At 35.6% G+C, this 20,620-nt stretch overlaps 1 protein-coding gene across 2 annotated transcripts; it reads left to right on the top strand.

Moving 5' to 3' along the window:
* Positions 1-3,975: 3,975 nt before the first annotated feature.
* Positions 3,976-14,686, top strand: LOC121388949. Of its 2 annotated transcripts, none has more exons than XM_041520494.1 (5): positions 3,976-4,017; positions 6,718-6,924; positions 8,242-8,367; positions 10,046-10,170; positions 12,215-14,686. In XM_041520494.1, exons 2-5 carry the CDS (start codon positions 6,729-6,731, stop codon positions 12,449-12,451), a joined length of 684 nt encoding a protein of 227 aa, XP_041376428.1. In that variant the 5' UTR covers positions 3,976-4,017; positions 6,718-6,728; the 3' UTR covers positions 12,452-14,686. The 2 variants fall into 2 exon arrangements, with proteins under 2 accessions (XP_041376428.1, XP_041376429.1); XM_041520495.1 differs by lacking the exon at positions 3,976-4,017 and adding an exon at positions 4,277-4,337.
* Positions 14,687-20,620: the final 5,934 nt, after the last annotated feature.

Genomic DNA, 20,620 nt, shown 5'->3' with positions numbered 1-20,620 from the left:
GGATCCCGTGAACACAATGCTATGCTTTATGTGTTGACCTGGTAGTCTTTGACTGTTATTTTAAAGGCTGTTGTGTGTGCCCAAGATAACGTTGTTTTTATTTTTTTTAACAACATCATGCATTGATTAATGCCCATTATAAAGTGCATGAACCTATAGTCCATCCCATTCTGCTACAAAAATTTGTTTTTTGTAAATAATATCAGTTTGGTTTGATGTAAGAAGAAAAGTACAACTTTTAAAAATAACAAAAACATACACATACTATTTCTGTGTGCAATTTAAAAAGCAGCAATTGGCTCAGAAATACATGTAAATAACTGGTAGTAAATTTCACAGTATGAAAAAAGGCATTCCCTGTGGGAAGAATAATGGACTGAATACATGTACTTCTATCACTGCATATGTACATGTATCTTCAATAGCTTGAACATAACTGTATAGCTAAACATAAAAGCAACAAGATGTATTTTTAAACAAGGAAAGAAAATGGCTATTCACTTTTGGAAATCATATAATTGAACACATCCTTGCAATCGGCGCTGTCCTACAAATATTGTTTGTAAATTGTGAAGTGCTGGAGAGGATAGCTGACTCCCCATATAAATATGCTGTCATAGATGACCATGAACTTGTGAAATGTGTATGCAAAAATAATAACTGTACTAGCAGATGCATCTGCTATAAATTTAACTTATGCTCACAGCTGTGCTCACGTCATACACAGTGGGCATCACTGTCAAGAGCATTCATACTGAGTTAGCATAACGACTCCGTGACAAAACGAAAAAGAAGAAGAGACTCCGTGACTGTCAAGTGAAGTGAGATAGATAGATAGATAACTATTTTAACGTGCCCATATACCACTAGGGTTTCGAACATGCCCATCAAGAGTCCGACCTCCGATAAGATCGGTGGCCTGACTCAGGATGGGGGGAAGTGAGACAAACTGATATATCTAAAAATATCCACATGCCATTTTTGCTTTTTCTACAATTTGTTTTATATAACTGCATGCCATTTGCGGATGGGGGGGGGGGGGGGGGGGGGGGGGGGGGTGGCAATAAATTAAAATTAATACATTTACCCTTTTGTTGCTAAATTGTCCCATCCGAATGAACCACATAAAGTGTATTTTAATAGTCCACTTTATACTGGGTTTAAAACCCAACTGAAGTATAATGTGAACTGTTAAAATATGTTATTGTATTTTCTTGAATATACATGCAGCATAAGTTTATATTATAACCATAATTTAGGAGAGATACCAAAGGAATTTCAAAATGTATGTAATTTGCACATTGTATTTTCAACCTTCTGCAAACAATTATAATTTGGAACTAGTAGCATTGTCTGTATCACTTGCTTCCCTTTATTTAAATTCAGCATACCTTAAAACAATTAATTATACACTAAATTCCATACTCTCTGCCAGGTGTCCACATCTTGTTCACCTATCTGTCCTGGTATATACTAGCCAGTCTATTATATCGCAATGGCCAGCCAGATCATTGTCATCATCATCAGTGGTGGATTTAGCCCATTGGTAAAGCGCTCGCTTGATGTGTGGTCAGTCTGGGATCGATCCCCTTGGGTGGGACCATTGGGATATTACTCGTTCCAGCCAGTGCACCACAACTGGTATATCAAAGGCCATGATATGTGCTATCCTGTCTGTGGGATGGTGCATATAAAAGATCCCTTGCTGCATCAGGAAAAATGTAGCCGTTTTTCTCTGATCACTACGTGTCGGAATTACCAAATGTTTGACATCCAATAGCTGATGATTAATTAATCAATGTGCTACAGTGATGTTAAACAAAACAAACTTCTTCATCATCATCATCATTTATTAGCCATTTCTAATATAGATTCACTCTTCCAGAGTGGGTTCTAGCTTTGGTAGAGTCTTTACTTCAGGGCCCTAATTGACCATTAATTGGTTTCTTGAGCAACAATTAATGTGTTAACCTTGAAAGTCTTTTTGCAAGTTGTTTTATGAATTAGGTCCCAATTGTTTATACTTATTTCCGTGCTTTTTAATTAAGGTTCAAGCATGCTGTCCTGGGCACACCTCAGCAATCTGGGCTGTCTTTCCAGGACAGAGGGTTAGTGGTTAGTGAGAAGGAAGTTACATGTAGTGTAGTAGTAGTCTTACACCTGTCCATTGAGGTGTTAAAACTTACTCTGGGCAGGAGCCCATACTGGGATGTGAAACCTGAACCTACCAGACTTCAGTCTGATGACTTAACCACGACACCACTGAGGGAGTTCGGCCCTAGTTGTAATGGGCAATAGGATCATTCCATCTCTGGGGCATCTTTGGGGGGGGGGGGGGGGGGGGGGGGGGGGGGGGGGGGGGGGGGGGGGGGGGGGGCAAGCATTATAGAAACTTAAAGAAAATTCTCTTCTTAACTGTTTAAGGAGTTTAGACTATTAACTACTCAGTTTCCCCCCCCCCCCCACCCCCCCCCCCCCCCCCCCCCCCAAAAAAAAAAAAAAAAAATCAAAAATCAAAACAAATCCTAGCTACGGCCCTGTATGGGCATCACATGCAAAAACCTACCACTTAACATGTCCAAAACCGGGATATAATTATGATAGTTTTAATACTGGGATTTAGTTTTTCATGATTATTATCTGTTATTTGCAATATATTGCTAAGTTTCCTTTGTGATCACACACACACACACACACGCACACACACACACAACATGGCATGCATAATTATATTTACCCTATAATAATAATGGTAAAAACAAAAGTTTTAGTTGTTTGCATTTCGCATTAGGGACGGTCCATAAATATCGATGTGCTTCACAATCCGAACAATGTTCGGAAGGGAGGGAGGGGGTAAAAGCCATGTTCGGATTGCTTTTCAGGTAAAACATCGGTCCATCGAAGGTCAATGTTTCTTACAATTCGAAACAAGCCGTTACAAGGGGGAGGGGGTAAACGCCATATACACATTATATCAGTGTTTTTATGTTAGGATTAGGGGGGGGGGGGGGAGGGGGTCATACCCAATCCTAACATTGTTAGGATTATGAAAACCATTGACATTTATGGATCGTCCCTTAAGCAGCCCATACACGATCAATTTTATTGACAATAATATTGTCAATTATAAAAATTGACAATATTATTGATCATTAGTATGTGATATTGAAGCAAGTTTTTGATTGACACAATATATTGACAGAATCAAACATCGGTAGATATTTATTGAAGGTTTCTCAATACTAGTGTGTCGTTGATGGCACTTTGTCAAATTATTGCACACTATTTCATTCAGAAGCCAGTCATCTAAGGATAAACATGTCCAGTTAGGAAAAAGAAGAGAGAAAATTTCTCCTTCTTTATAAATATAACATTAATAAAATTATCAATCCACTGTCTGCTTTATTTCTTTTATTTTTATTAAAATATATATTAACTTTGAATTATGTTTTCTTGCTATATTTACTGGCATTTATTTTTCAAAAGCATTTTCTCATATTTAACTATTGATGTCATCATTAATGCAAAATTAGACAAATTAGTATTTTATGAATATGTTAATTATTTAATAATGATTTGTTATTACATCCATACGAAAAAAATATCGATAATACGCCTGCTAATTTTTTCTAAGTTCCTTAAGCAGTTAAAAATGGCCAAACTTTTTTCTCTGCACTAACCATTGTTTGGACCATGGTTTTCTTTTTTATGTTTTCGCTTATCAAAAGCAAAGACAATAGCTTAGAGCAATGACTTGAGGACAAATGACTTAAAATATTGTGTAAATAGCTGCGTCGTTGGTGGATAATAAATATTCATCAATAATATTGTATCAATATTATTGTCAATTAAATTGATCGTGTATGGGCTGCTTTAGTCATCAGTGCTATATTATATTTGATGATAATGCGCCGTTAAATCTGGCAATGCCGCTACTGACAAGGGGAAATAACTCTAAACCCATACTTGTTGAGGGGAAAACAAGAGGGTCAAGAGGATGAAAGAATGCGGATATCGGTATGTTTATTATATAATACACATGTATTACTCAATGACAGCAATAACTGTCGCGTTTAACCATACACTTAAAATGTTCTATTAAAACCACCATGAACCTTTTTTGTCTCTACGTTTTCATTGGAGAGATGTGAAAGCAGATCTAGCTCGACCCATGACTTTGCCGTGTACTCATTGTCAACATGTCAAGCCTACAGGACTTATTTCATTGTTTGTGACACGAAGGGACAAACCCTTCCGCTCGTTCGGTCGAATTACGTCACAGTGTAGCCTACCTGGCAATTAGTTTATCACTTGAACAATAAGTACGGCGATACCAGGTAGATGTTTTTTACAGGTGATAGAAATGTTGGGTTTTTTGTTATATATAATGTTTAGCCTAATTAAAAATACAAAAAAACATTATTATTTAATTACAATTTTTTTTGGAAGGACTTTCCTTTGGCACTGTCACTAACCCTAACCCTAACCCTAACTCTATGATAAGTATTTATAATGTTCTTTATACGTGACAGTGCCAAAGGAAACTCCTACTTTTTTCTTTTTTTTAATTAATTAGAAGAGAAGATTTTGTCAAAATTTAGAATTATAAATGGCCTACCACACAGTGTCACAATGGCAAGACTTCTGAATGTTCCAGCATTCAGTTCATTCAGGCTTAGGTTTAGGGTTTGGGTTAGTGATAGTATTAGCATACATGCTATTTCAAAGGCTCTAAAGACTAACCCTAAAACTAAAACTAACCATAACCAATGAAAGGGGGGTATGGGTCGAACTCATGTCTCCTTCCATTCTCTCTCAACAATTGTTTATTAAATCAAATTATTTTATTTTGTGTTATGGATAACGGGGTTAAGGTTAATTGGGTTTCCATCACTAATAATTTAGTTTTAATCCAACATCACAGTGAGGAGGCGAGGTGCCCGAACTAATGTTTCTTTTGCTATATATTAATGTGTGTGTTGATGAACTCTCCTCACTAATTAGCCTGAGTACTCTTGATTGGTAACAGAGCTTATAGCTACTTAGAATATTATTGTATTAGAGCGTGAATCTTCGACTACCGTTTGGTAGGCAGAGATTGCATAGTATTGATTTAACTATTTTATGTTCTTACTATGTTATCCAATGTATCTAACCTTTAAAAAAAATCATGGAAAATGCTTTTTAAAAATAAATTAAGTTATAAAATTTAGTTGATATCAATATTTATCCTATGTCATAAACCCATGTGATAATTTACTTTATTAACCCGGTTAATAATGGTATGCAAATTTACAAGGTCTCTAGGTAATGTGTTGCTGTGGATGGGTCATTTGCTTACAAGCCAACAAGACCCGTGTACTTGAGTGTAACGTTTTAAAAGATTTGTTTAAAATGCGTGACGTCAAACTAATCTGTGCTAATCGTGATGACGTCATATTATCGATGTTGGCGACTTTAGTACTGTGATTTACTAAAAAATTAATTAGAATATTATTTTAAAAGTGTTATAGGATAAATAGAAGTCTCTACTCGTGTTTTTTAATATGTAAAATATCAACCTCGTCTAGTTAATCGGTATTTGTCTCGGCAGAGCCTCGACAAATACCGATTAACATAGACTCGGTTGATATTTTCCATATTAAAAAATACTCGTGACGAATCCTCTATATATTGCTGACTGTCATGTTCAGTGAACTTTGTAATAAATGTATCATTTGCAAAACTTCTATAGTTCACTTCTGATCTGGAATTTAATAAAACGAGTTCAGTTTGTGATATAAATTGATATTGATTAAGGGTAATAAATTGGATATTAAACTGGCTACCATTTCATATTATGTTTATGTCTTGTGGCAGTTGAAAATGATTTCACTTGGGACATAAACATGGTACAAAATGGAAGCTTGTTTAATATCCTATAAGCATTAGGGATTGCTCAACAACGCAATACCGTTTACCTGGCACAAGTGAATTGATATCCTTTGGCTCGGGAAGGACCACATCAGTTCACAAGTGAAACGGTATTGCGTCATAGCGAGTTGGGTCTTCTATTACCCATTGTCAATCTTTATCATTTTATGGAAGATTTTCAAACAATACTTTTGTTATAAACAAGTTTGTAAGTTGAAAACAAGAGACATCGTTGTGTCATAGCTGTAACATATAGCTGATGATGTAAGTTAGTTGTTGACATGGATAAAAAATAGTTACAGTTGTTTGTTTTTGGCTAAAAGTTGTGAAAGAAAGAAAGAAAGAAATGTTTTATTTAATGATGCACTCAACACATTTTATTTACGGTTATATAGCGTCAGACATATGGTTAAGGACCACACAGATATAGAGAGAGGAAACCCGCTGTCGCCACTTCATGGGCTACTCTTTTCGATTAGCAGCAAGGGATCTTTTATATGCACCATCCCACAGACAGGGTAGTACATACCACGGCCTTTCATATACCAGTCGTGGTGCACTGGCTGGAACAAGAAATAGCCCAATGGGCCCACAGACTGGGATCGATCCCAAACCGACCGCACATCAAGCGAGCGCTTTACCACTGGGCTACAATGTCAAAGCCTATAGATGAGCACTGATTTAATCATCATCATGTCAAAACGTGTCTAGGGGAAGACATTTTGTTTTCTAGGTAGATTTTTCATTCCCCACTTCTCTTTGCCCATGTGGGTAATAATATTCATTCTTCTTCTGATTTTGAAGGAAATGAAGCGATGCTGCATCAGAGAGTCCAAGTGAACTGGACCAAGCTGTTTGACCCACAGTTGTTTCAAGTGAAGATGGAGACTGACCCGGAACGCGATGCCTGGTTCACGACAACCACAACGAGTCCGGAACACAGCGACTGTGACTTCTACACAGAACGACAGTGTAGCGACGGATCGTGTATCGCTAAAGTTGATTTATGTTGTAAGATATTAGATTATACTTTTGAACAGTTGTAAATAGAACTTGTTTAAATAGAATCATGTTTATAGCCTACACACACACACACACACACACACACACACACACACACACACACACACACACACACACACACACACACACACACACACACACACACACACACACTCTCACTCACTCACTCACTCACTCACTCACTCACTCACTCACACAAATCAAATCTTTATTTCTCTGAATTATACAAAGAACATGACTTATTTTTAAACAAATATAATTTAAGGATAAATAATCAGAAATACACACACACTCATGCACGATTAGTCGGGTACATGTAGGTATGCACACACACACATGCACGCTGTCGGGTACATGTAGGTATGCACACACACACGCACGCTGTCGGGTACATGTAGGTATGCACACATGCACGCTGTCGGGTACATGTAGGTATGCACACACGCACGCTGTCTGGTACATGTAGGTATGCACACACGCACGCTGTCGGGTACATGTAGGTATGCACACACGCACGCTGTCGGGTACATGTAGGTATGCACACACACGCACCATGTCGGGTACATGTAGGTATGCACACACACATGCACGCTGTCGGGTACATGTAGGTATGCACACACACGCACGCTGTCGGGTACATGTAGGTATGCACACACACACGCACGCTGTCAGATACATGTAGGTATGCACACACACACGCACGCTGTTGGTTACATGTAGGTATGCACACACACACGCACGCTGTCAGATACATGTAGGTATGCACACACACACACGCACGCTGTCGGGTACATGTAGGTATGCACACACACACACGCACACTGTCAGATACATGTAGGTATGCACACACACACGCACGCTGTCAGATACATGTAGGTATGCACACACTCACGCACGCTCAGTCAGGTACATGTAGGTATGCACACACTCACATTAATGTGACATGTATTGTGATCGTATTATTGTGATTCATTTCAGCTGATGAACAGATAATGAATCGGAACACGATATTAATCATGATCGTTTTATTGTGATTCGTTTCAGCTGATGAACAGATAATGAATCAGAACACAATATTAATCATGATCGTTTTATTGTGATTCGTTTCAGCTGATGAACAGATAATGAATCGGAACACCATATTAATCATGATCATTTTATTGTGATTCGTTTCAGCTGATGAACAAATGAAACAGAACACGATATTAATCATGATCGTTTTACTGTGATTCGTTTCAGCTGATGAACAGATAATGAATCGGAACACGATATTAATCATGATCGTTTTATTGTGATTCATTTCAGCTGATGAACAGATAATGAATCAGAACACGATATTAATCATGATTGTCGTCGGCATGGCTGTCATCATTTTCCTCATCATCTTATATTGTTTCCAGCAACGACAGCGCGAGACCAACAGACCAACTGGTGAGTATGCATTTTGTGTAGCTTCTTTGTTTTCTGCAGCTCCTGCTGGTAAATCTGGCGTTGGGAATCAGTTGGAATTTTATCATTGAAAATCAGTTATAATCAGTTTGCATCAACAGATCAACATTCAGTCGGTTTGAATTACATGAACTCGAGAAGGATTTGAATTATTAGAACAGGAAATTTGTTGGGCACAGTAGGGGACATGTGAAATGCTTTAGCAGTACTCTCAGAATGATTGTTAGTCCCCTACCAGTCCAACCGGAGAAGACTATAGCTTCCATCCCTGCCCTTCTGTCTGTCCATCTGTCTGTCTATCTATCTGTCTGTCTGTTTGTCCATTTGTCTGTTTGTACATCTGTCTGTCTGTCCATCTGTCTGTCTATCTAAATGTCTGTCTATCTGTCTGTCTGTTTGTCCATTTGTTTGTTTGTACATCTGTCTGTTTTCCTTGAGATATTGAACTAAAATTTTGTGTATAGTTTTATCATGCACTGTTACAGATCAAGTTAAGTTTGTTTTATTTAACGACACCACTAGAGCACATTGATTTATTAATCATCGGCTATTGGATGTCAAACATATTGTCATTTTGACACAGTCATAGAGAGGAATCCTGCTTCATTTTTCCATTAGTAGCAAGGGATCTTTTATATGCACCATCCCACAGATATGATAGCACATACCACATCCTTTGATATACAAGTACTATTTGTGGTGTACTGGCTAAAACGAGTAATAGCCCAATGGGTCCACCGATGGGGAGCGATTCTAGACAGCATATCAGGTGTGTGCTTTACCACTGGGCTACGTCCTGCCCCTGTAATAAATGAAGCTTGACTTTCATGTCGATTTGACTATTTTTTCCAGATTTTTTGTTTTTGCAGTCGCTTGAAATATTGAGCTGACATTTTGCATATATCTTTATCATGTACTGTTACATATCACGTGTTACTTTCATGGTGATTTACCCATTTTTGACAGTTATTGCTCTTGAGCTTAAGAGATACAAAATTTGTTTTGGTCCCGGTAGGTGACATGTATTGCTTTAGCAGTACTCTGAGAATGCTTGCTAGTCCCCTACCGGTCCAACCGGAGTGGACTGTAGGTTTCATCTGTCCATCCATCTGTCCCACATGTTTTTGTGCAGAAGGCTTTGAGATATTGAGCTGAAATCTTGTGTGTAGTTTCATCATGTACTGTTACAGATCAAGTTTGACTTTCATGGCGATTCACCCATTTTTAATGCACTTATGGCCCTTGAACTTAGGAAATGAGAAAAAAAATCCAGATTTTGCAATGCCTGGAGATATCAAGATGAAATTTTGTATATAGCTTTATCATTTTTATATAGCTTTACAGATCAAGTTCAAGTTTAGTGGTGATTTACCCACTTTTCAGAGTTATGGCCCTTGAATTTAGGAGATACAAAAACATTTGTTGGTCCCGGTAGGGGACATGTATTGCTTTAGCAGTACTCTCAAAATGCTTTTTTGATTTAGAATTAGTCAGTTTGAATGCCATTAGTGTTTGTGTCTATTAAAATATTCAATGTCTTGTGACAAGTTTTGGCCCATTTTGACAATATTTGCCGAATTAATTGTATCATAATATATATATATATTAAAATATTTCCATTCTTTTTTTGTTGATAGAATTAACTGTGCGTATTTTGCAGTTACACAAGATCAGCTAGAGGTTGAGGGTGAGGGAGATAACGCCTCTCTGTATCAACCTCCTCCGACATACGAAGAAGTTGTAACGACTAATCTATATCCACCAACACCACAGATGCTCAGACAAGTATAGTCCTTTTTTCAGTATATTTCTTAGGTACAGTGAAACCTGTTAAAACCGGATCATACCAGGGAACTACGATTTATTTGATTTAGACGGGATCCAGTGTTTAGATGGTCGCATTTTAGAATTTAGAAAATACAGGACCATAAAAGTTTGCTGGTTTTGACCAGATCCCAGTTTGTTCAGGGTCCAGTTTAGGCAGGTTTCACTGTATATATTAATTGTAATTTCAAATGGGTTGTCCCATGCTTAGTAATTTCTGTCCCAGATCAGGTCCCTGGTCTTGCCAGAGAATTAATCAGGGATGGACATGCCTGAAACCCTAGTGGTATATGGGCATGTACCATATCAATTTTAAAGTAAGTCACGGTCAAGGTCAAATGGGTTTTTTTCTTACATTTGTTTTTTTATATTTATTTTTAATTACTTTAAAATTGATAAATTTTAATTTCATTCTCTTGCTTGAATTTAAAAGATAGCTCAAATATGTTTTCTAAATTAATGTAACAGTTATTTTCTTATTTATGTACAGTTGTTCTACTTAGGATATTTGAGGTGAGATAACAGAGAAGCTAAAATTGTCACATGTATTAATATAATGTTTTTTAAGAGGTATCCAGTTTAGAAAGGTAATTTTCTTTTCTGATAATTAAAAAGAGACCATGAAAAATGCCCACTTTAGAGGGAATTCTGTTTTACAGAGGGTCTGCTTTTGAGGGCTTTCATTGTAATATGACAAAAAATACTTGTGTGTGTGTGTGTGCGTATGTATGTTCAGTGAGACCTCGTTACAACGACCACGTTTGTCCCTGGGTCACTTTGTCATTATATTGATTTATTAATCATCGGCTATTGGGTGTCAATAGTAGCAAGTGATCATTTATATGGACCATCCCACAGACAGGATAACACATACCAAGGCATTTAATATACCAGTCGTGGTGCATGGCTGGAATGAGAAATAACCCAATAGTCTCACCGACGGGGATGGATCACAGACCATCATTAAATGCTAAGTATATTATTATTAATCACAGCGTATTCACAGTCAGTCTAATTGATTGGTACCTACTTCATTTACAAAATGTCATAAAACTAGTGGACTTGATTGTTCGAAGTAAATCCTTTAATTGAAAAACTAAAGGACTTACGTTCAAAAGCAATACACGTCTACAGAGTTAGCCGACATCGGTAACTCAAGACATCATGTGACACTATCGGCTCGCGATGAGATCAAGTGGCCAAATGGCTGTGTGTACTGCCAACGTACTGCGGTATCTGTGATTAGGCGTAAAAAAAAAAAATTGTGTGTTTCCGGTTTCCCGACCGATCCTAATTTAACGCTGCGACCCTAAACAAATTTTGACTACCAAACCCCCCAAAAAAAAAAACACAAAAAAAACAACTAAAAAACAACATCTACCGCGATTTTTGCAGTCCGCAAACTAGGTTCGTAACACTTCGGTTTATATAAAAAATAAATAAAAAAAATAAAAAAAAAAAAAAAAAAAAAAAAAGTTCCTACCTACCTACCCTATTTTTTCCCAGAGATGAAACCTGAAACACACACATTTTATTTTTTTGGCCTTATGTAATGTTCGTTGTAAAGAGGTGTTTTTAGACGTTGGGTGCACGTTTGTTCCTAATTTGCTCTGTTGGTGTCAAAAGGTGTGAATTCCGATGTAATGTACAGAATAACATTGGTGTACATTCGTTCCCAACAATTTGTGGTCGGATGGTGTAAATATTGTAGTAACGACGGTCGTTGTAGCGAGGTCTGACTATATATACATACACATACAAATACACATACACATACACCTACAAATATACACACACATACATACACACACACACACACATACATACACACACACACATACATACACATACATACAGATACACATGTGCGCACACAACACACACACACACACACACACACACACAAAGCCAAGGGAGCTAACTGTATACTGCACAAGGGCAGCTAATTTTATACTCTTCACCAAGGGAGCTAACTGCTTACTGAGCCAATTCTTTGTATTTTCAGACAAGAATATCATCGTCGGAAGAGCCTCCGATGACCCCGCCTCCAAATTACGATGTTGCCTTGAACATTCTTGCTCAAAGTCACGAGTCGGTGCTTGTCGACAAAAAACGTATTTCGCCGGTTGTGCGTAGAAGTGTGTCTGTAGACCAGACTATTTCTTCCGGTTGTGGGACTCCACAAAGCCCCAGTTTTCAAAAAGAAAACATATTTTTTAGTCCTGATTCTTCTGGCACGTAGCCATTTTGTAGCAATATTATATATCAGACACTAGTCTCATGGACTGAATTTCATAAATATATCAAACAGTGGTCTCATTGACATCGATGGACTGATGCAATTTCATAAATATGTCAAACACTGGTCTCTTGTAGCAGATTTTTGTATATACATCAGACACTGCATGGTATCATAGATTGAATTTGAAAAAAACCCTCCCCTAAGTACTAATACATTGTATCACAAATTGAACATCATTTAATATGCCAAATCGAAGTCTCATAAATTTATTTTATAAACTGATATAAATAAACCATATAAGTCTCAAAACTTAATTTCATATATACATGTATATATGAAATTGTGGTTCCAAGCAGTTGTGGACTTATTGATACAGAGCCAGGCAAGCTGTGTCCAGTGAGCATAGTGACTAGCAAGAACTACATGTATGTATTTAATCGAAAATGATGTGATATTATACGGTGCTTGTGCAAGGATAGGTTGGGTTATTTTTTAGCAAAGCAGATTTCGCTTTGTTTAATGTATTTTGTGGGGGAGAATGTCTCAAACTCCCCCTAGAAACTTTGTTCGCCACATCTAGAGCCCCGTCCCTTACATAATTTCATTTTGTTGAGAATACTAGCCAGCACAGATGAAGTGTACTGGTTTTAGGGAGATCACTGTGTTTCAAGGTTGGAGACTGTCTGAAGCTAGATTTCAAAACCATGTGCTCCACAGAAACAGTGTAATCAAGTGTGAACTTTAAAATGTTTCTTGTGAAAAATAACCTGTGGACATGGAAGATACCCAGTGGATATATCGCAGTGGATATGTTACATTGGATATATCACAGTGGATGTGTCACAGTGGATATGTTACAGTGGATGTGTCACAGTGGATGTGTCACAGTGGATGTGTTACAGTGGATATATCACAGTGGATGTGTTACAGAGGATGTTACAGTGGATGTGTTACAGTGGATGTGTCACAGTGGATATGTCACAGTGGATGTGTTACAGTGGATGTGTTACAGTGGATATATCACAGTGGATATGTTACAGTGGATATATCACAGTGGATGTGTCACAGTGGATATGTCACAGTGGATATGTCAGAGCGGATATATCACAGGGGCTGATGATACGTTTGCTCAGTTAACAGTTTATAATAGTCAAAATGTTGAAAAATTGTGCAAAAACATTTCTGCTGTGATTCAAAGAGTGTATAAAAGAAATTTAATATGTAATTCTATATACTACCAAAAAAACCACACCTTGTATTGTACATGTTTTGCTTTAATCTAAATAATTCTTTATTAAGTATTGTTATTTTTTGTGTGTAATAGCTTTGTGGTTAAATAGAGCCTAATTTAGCTCCATATCTGGATCCTAATTTAGCTCCATATCTGGAGCCTAATTTAGCTCCATATCTAGAGCCTAATTTAGCTCCATGGCTTAATTTCTTTTTTATTATGTTGAAGATGCAGTACACGACTCAACGCCGAAGTCAACTAGCATCCAATAGTTTGTTTTTCAAAGTTACTTAGGGCTCTTTGTTAAAGGGACAGACCCTAGTTTTTAAACACTACAACATATTTTTCACTATTAGAGCTGTGTATGATCACTGAAATCAAACATTACTTACATTTTATTCTTTCGTTTATTCATTTCCGTAGAACCGAAGTGTAACAGGTCATCCTGGGGTTTGCAGTACCAAAAATTGCATTTTTCATATTTTTAAAAGCGTGCGTGCGTCTGAGAAGTAGTGGTTTACAGTCTCTTCTTTCATTCTGTTGTAACTTCATCTAAATGAGTTACAGGTTTGTAAATTAACTAAACTTGGTGTCCATTTTTCATGGGTTAAAACTAGGGTGTGTGCCTATAAAGGTTAACTATATAATAAAAACTGTTTTACAAATTGTAGTCCGATAACATTGTACGTTTTCATTTCCAATAAAGGCTGTTTTACAAATTGTAGTCCGATAACATTGTACGTTTTCACTTCCAATAACGGCTGTTTTACAAATTGTAGTCCGATAACATTGTACGTTTTCACTTCCAATAACGGCTGTTTTACAAATTGTAGTCCGATAACATTGTACGTTTTCACTTCCAATAAAGGCTGTTTTACAAATTGTAGTCCGATAACATTGTACGTTTTCACTTCCAATAACGGCTGTTTTACACTTCCAATAAAGGCTGTTTTACAAATTGTAGTCAGATAACATTGTACGTTTTCACTTCCAATAAAGGCTGTTTTACAAATTGTAGTCCGATAACATTGTACGACTTAACATTGTACGTAGTCCGATAACATTTTTCACTTCCAATAACGGCTGTTTTACAAATTGTAGTCCGATAAGTCCAATAACGGCTAACATTGTACGATAACATTTACACTTCCAATAACGGCTGTTTTACAAATTGTAGTCCGATAACATTGTACGTTTTCACTTCCAATAACGGCTGTTTTACAAATTGTAGTCCGATAACATTGTACGTTTTCACTTCCAATAAAGGCTGTTTTACAAATTGTAGTCCGATAACATTGTACGTTTTCACTTCCAATAAAAGCTGTTTTACAAGCTGTTTTACAAATTGTAGTCCGATAACATTGTACGTTTTCACTTCCAATAACGGCTGTTTTACAAATTGTAGTCCGATAACATTGTACGTTTTCATTTCCAATAAAAGCTGTTTTACAAATTGTAGTCCGATAACATTGTACGTTTTCATTTCCAATAAAGGCTGTTTCAACTGTATAAAACTTATTAAACATTTGGGATTAGAAATGTTTTTAATTAAGCTACAAGGGACTGAAATGAAATGTTTCAAGACGAGACTCGAGCCTTTAAGTGAAGTCTTTAGACTCTTTAACTGCAGGGTATACATGTATACTCATTTTTGTGAATGGGACTTTATTATATATTGAGCACAGAAATAACACGACAAATTCCACTATTATTGAAAAAAACTAACATTTCACACTTGTATCAGAATTTATTGACGTTTGGTTTTAACCCATCATGTATTAAATGTGCTCAATTTTTTTCTTCAATGTAATTAATTTAATTATTTAGGAATTATGAATAGAGGTTAAAAAACAACTGATTATACATATATATATCACTAGTCGTCTGTATAGAATATATTATTAACAGTACTGTACAGAATATACATATATATATCACTAGTCGTCTGTATAGAATATATTATTAACAGTACTGTACAGAATATATTATTAACAGTATTATACAGAATATATTATTAACAGTACCTTATAAAATGTATCATTTATAGTACTGAACAGAATATAAATATCAATATTGTATAATATAATATATTATTAAGAATATGGAATATAATAAGTACAATACCGAATATATATATTATGAGCATTATTATACATACTGTTATTTGCAATACTGTCTGTATATTGTATTGGCAATATTGCACAAAACATTCTACTCAACTTTTGCAAGGGATATCCCTAATAAATGTCATGATAAACATACTTGATCAATGAAACAATGAGGTTTTGGTTTTCCATGCATCACCATGGTAATGAATGACTACTGTTAGATCTATATGACATCCATCAAACACAATGAATTCAGTTGTTTTCCATGCATCACCATGGTAATGAATGACTACTGTTAGATATATATGTCATCCATCAAACACAATGAATTCAGTTGTTTTCCATGCATCACCATGGTAATGAATGACTACTGTTAGATCTATATGTCATCCATCAAACACAATGAATTCAGTTGTTTTCCATGCATCACCATGGTAATGAATGACTACTGTTAGATCTATATGTCATCCATCAAACACAATGAATTCAGTTGTTTTCCATGCATCACCATGGTCATGAATGACTACTGTTAGATCTATATGTCATCCATCAAACACAATGAATTCAGTTGTTTTCCATGCATCACCATGGTAATGAATGACTACTGTTAGATCTATATGTCATCCATCAAACACAATGAATTCAGTTGTTTTCCATGCATCACCATGGTAATGAATGACTACTGTTAGATCTATATGTCATCCATCAAACACAATGAATTCAGTTGCTTTACTTGGCATACATAGCCCAGTGGTAAAGCGCTTTCTTGATGCACGATCGGTTTGGGATCGATCCCTGTTGGTGGGCCCATTGGACTACTTCTCGTTCCAGCCAGTTCACTAAAAGTGATTTATCAAAGGCTGTGGTATGTGCTATCCTGCCTGTGGGATGGTTCATATAAAACATCCCTTGCTACTAATGCAAAAATATAGCTAGTTCCCTCTCTAAGACTATCAAAATTACCAAATATTTGACATCCAATTAGCCGATAATTAATAAATCATTGTGCTCTAGTGGTGTCGTTAAACAAAACAAGCTTTTTACTTGATATTTTTTTGGAAATTTCCCTAGGAAACGTTGAGAAGTGTAATCTGTACTATAGCATGCACGGATCACACTGGAACAAATCATAGGTTAGCCCATTTTCAGGTATGTAGAGTATTTCTTTGAAAATTATTAAAATGTGATTAATGTAAGGAATATTTTATAAGCCAAAAAAAATGTTGTAGCCACTTTATATAAAAAAAATCAGCAATTGGTTAATTTGGCAATTAATGCACAGGGTGAGCACTGAGCACACAAATTATTCTTAGATGTACATGTATATGAAATTGTTGGCAATTTGTGAATGGTTCAAGTTAATTACTGCTTATATACGGCCATAACAATTTCATTGTTTTCAAAAGCTTTAACCAAAATTAATTTTGTTACTTGGATTTACACAAAGGTAGGTATGTCAAAACATTGTCTGTAAAAAAAATTAATCTTTGTTACTTGGTAAACAAAACTAGGATATTAATTTTTTATTTCTTTTTAGAGGTTAAAATTTTAGTAAAATGGAAAATTGAAGTATGTAACTTTTTATATACCAGTATTCGACTTAATTTACTATGTATTTATAACTTTTTGTAAAAATATACTTTAATATATGCTATTTATTTTCTTATTTTTGCTGATATAGTGTTACATATATGTTTATGAGTATACAAAAATAAAATGTTATGAGTGCTTCATTGTAATAACAGACAAATAGTGTTTAATGGATGTAGAGACTGATGAATAATGTTTAATTTAATGGAATATTTAATAGTTTTGCAATAACCCAGAATAATTATACATTGACTATAATATTGTATATTGTATAATTCAATTGACATCCAATACTAAGTGATTAATTAATCAATGTGCTCTAGTGGTTTTGTTAAACAAAACAAACAAACTTTGTATGCCTTCAATGTTTATAACAACCCAATAACCCATCACAAAATCCTTATGTACTCAAAATGGACATATTGTGGGTGTTCCAAGTCCTTTCATACAGGTCTTTAAATTCTGTGTATTTTTCATATCCAGATAATCAGTTAGTTACACTATGTATTTGAAACTTTGTTTGGAAATGGTTGAGAAATCTTGCCCAGGGCTTCTACAATTTTTATAAAATTCACAAGCCATGGGATCTGTGATTTTTTAAAATTTACTGGGTATCATAAAAAATTCACTGGCCCTACTTTACTTTAAGTTAATACAATTTTACTAAATAATGGTAATAATCGGATATGTCACCTAAAGAGGGAGGTAGACGTTTAAAAAATACTAACATTGGAGGGATGGGGTGGGGGCAAGATATTCATATTTAAAAAATACTAACATTGGAGGGATGGGGTGGGGGCAAGATATTCATATTTAAAAAATATTAACATTGGAGGGATGGGGTGGGGGCAAGATATTCATATTTAAAAAATACTAACATTGGAGGGATGGGGTGGGGGCAAGATATTCATATTTAAAAAATACTAACATTGGAGGGATGGGGTGGGGGCAAGATATTCATATTTAAAAAATACTAACATTGGAGGGATGGGGTGGGGGCAAGATATTCATATTTAAAAAATACTAACATTGGAGGGATGGGGTGGGGGCAAGATATTCATATTTAAAAAATACTAACATTGGAGGGATGGGGTGGGGGCAAGATATTCATATTTAAAAAATACTAACATTGGAGGGATGGGGTGGGGGCAAGATATTCATATTTAAAAAATACTAACATTGGAGGGATGGGGTGGGGGCAAGATATTCATATTTAAAAAATACTAACATTGGAGGGATGGGGTGGGGGCAAGATATTCATATTTAAAAAATACTAACATTGGAGGGATGGGGTGGGGGCAAGATATTCATATTTAAAAAATACTAACATTGGAGGGATGGGGTGGGGGCAAGATATTCATATTTAAAAAATACTAACATTGGAGGGATGGGGTGGGGGCAAGATATTCATATTTAAAAAATACTAACATTGGAGGGATGGGGTGGGGGCAAGATATTCATATTTAAAAAATACTAACATTGGAGGGATGGGGTGGGGGCAAGATATTCATATTTAAAAAATAGACTTAACTGCAACATTTGACCAGAAAATGTCACTAGCCGTCAGGTTATTTACTAGCCCAACATTGAATATCACTAGCCATGGGAGTGGGGCTACCATAATCTAGAAGACCTGCTTGCTGCTTCGAAAAATTTAGGAGCAGAGTTTCGAATACACAGACAGAGATTTTCAAATAGACTGTTCACTGGCACATTAACTGAATAATATTTCACTTTAGATTGTGTGTGTGGGTGTACTGGGTAATGTTTGATTCATCGTACAGTACAGCTCAATCTGTTTGAGATAATATAAGTCATGTGGCTTAAGTAATGCTGAATAATAACGAATGTTCTTTGATATAGTTATTGAAGTGTCAGTAACGAATACTTTATTTTTATATTGGTAATCACAAGTTTACTCATATCAGAAGTCTACTTGATATTAGCAAAAATATGCTTTTATATTATTCAAAGTTTATTTTAATATTACCAAGAATTTACCCTGATAATATCAAGAATATTTACTCTTATAATATCAAGAATTTACATATATTGTATTATCAAGAATTTACTCTGATATGATCAGGAATTTACTTTAATATGTAGTAATCTAGAATTGACTTTTATATGCATGTATTTAGTACTCGGTAATTCACTATTATTTTGAATGTATTCAACATTATCAATCATTTAATATGATATAATCAAGATTTTACTTTAAATAATTCACTTTTATCTTGAATTTATTAAATATTATCACAAATATACTGTAATACTTGCATATTCCCTTAACATATCAGAATTGCTTCTGTTAACTGTAATTATTGACTGATGATGTTATTAATTTGCTGTTTAACTTGGGGGAAGGAGGCAGTGACTATATATCCATGTTCTGACCCTCTCAGTTTCAGAGTTGCTGGGACCGGTATGTGCTGTGTTGTATTCTCTTTATTTTCTCCCACCACCTTTTATATTTACCTGTCACACCAAAACATGACTCATAAACTGTGTGACTCATCTCCTAATGTGAGTGTTTCCCCCAGTATAAAACCCTGGCTGTGTCAATACATGTATGTGTTGTGTTTAAACAAATATTCCTAAGTCACTAAAGGCAGTTTACACAACGGATCACAGATAAGAAATACATGTACATACAGGTATATCTGACACTTATTTCCTTTGTTATGCAATGCAGGGAACATTTTGCTTTCAAAATCTTAATTGGCCATATTTCTAGTGGGTTGCAAATTGATTTATGATGTTGTAAACTTGCGTAGCGATCTCTTAAACTGGCCTAGCGAATCATGACACGATATTGAGCAAACTGTTATCTGCAATAGATAACATATAAACTAAACTAAACCATAGTCGGCCTGGGAAAATATACATATGTATTTCTCTTTTAAGTGCTTGGCAAAGCTGTCGTTTAATATAGGTGACTACAAGCCATACTTTACAGTTTGTTTTTGAAATGCTCTACTTTAGAGTACACTCGTGTAGATGTTGTGTAACACTTACTGTAACTATAGTAAGTGTATTTGTATCAACAGGAAACAGCTAGCATCTATACATGTATAGTGTTTCAGTTGGCAGCCTCTTATTTGACCTTATATAGGTGAAATTGGAATAGCAAGTTATGTTAACTTAACAGAGGAGCTATTTGTATACAACACCCCAGCATATTGTTGACACTGGGTTTTAGTAAAAAGTCATGCAACAGTTTAACAAAAGGAATATTTG

Source organism: Gigantopelta aegis, chromosome 14, assembly GCF_016097555.1.
Source record: "Gigantopelta aegis isolate Gae_Host chromosome 14, Gae_host_genome, whole genome shotgun sequence".
Classification (NCBI taxonomy): domain Eukaryota; kingdom Metazoa; phylum Mollusca; class Gastropoda; order Neomphalida; family Peltospiridae; genus Gigantopelta; species Gigantopelta aegis.
Note: the sequence above shows the minus strand (reverse complement) of the source record. Positions and strands in the feature narration are given on the sequence as shown.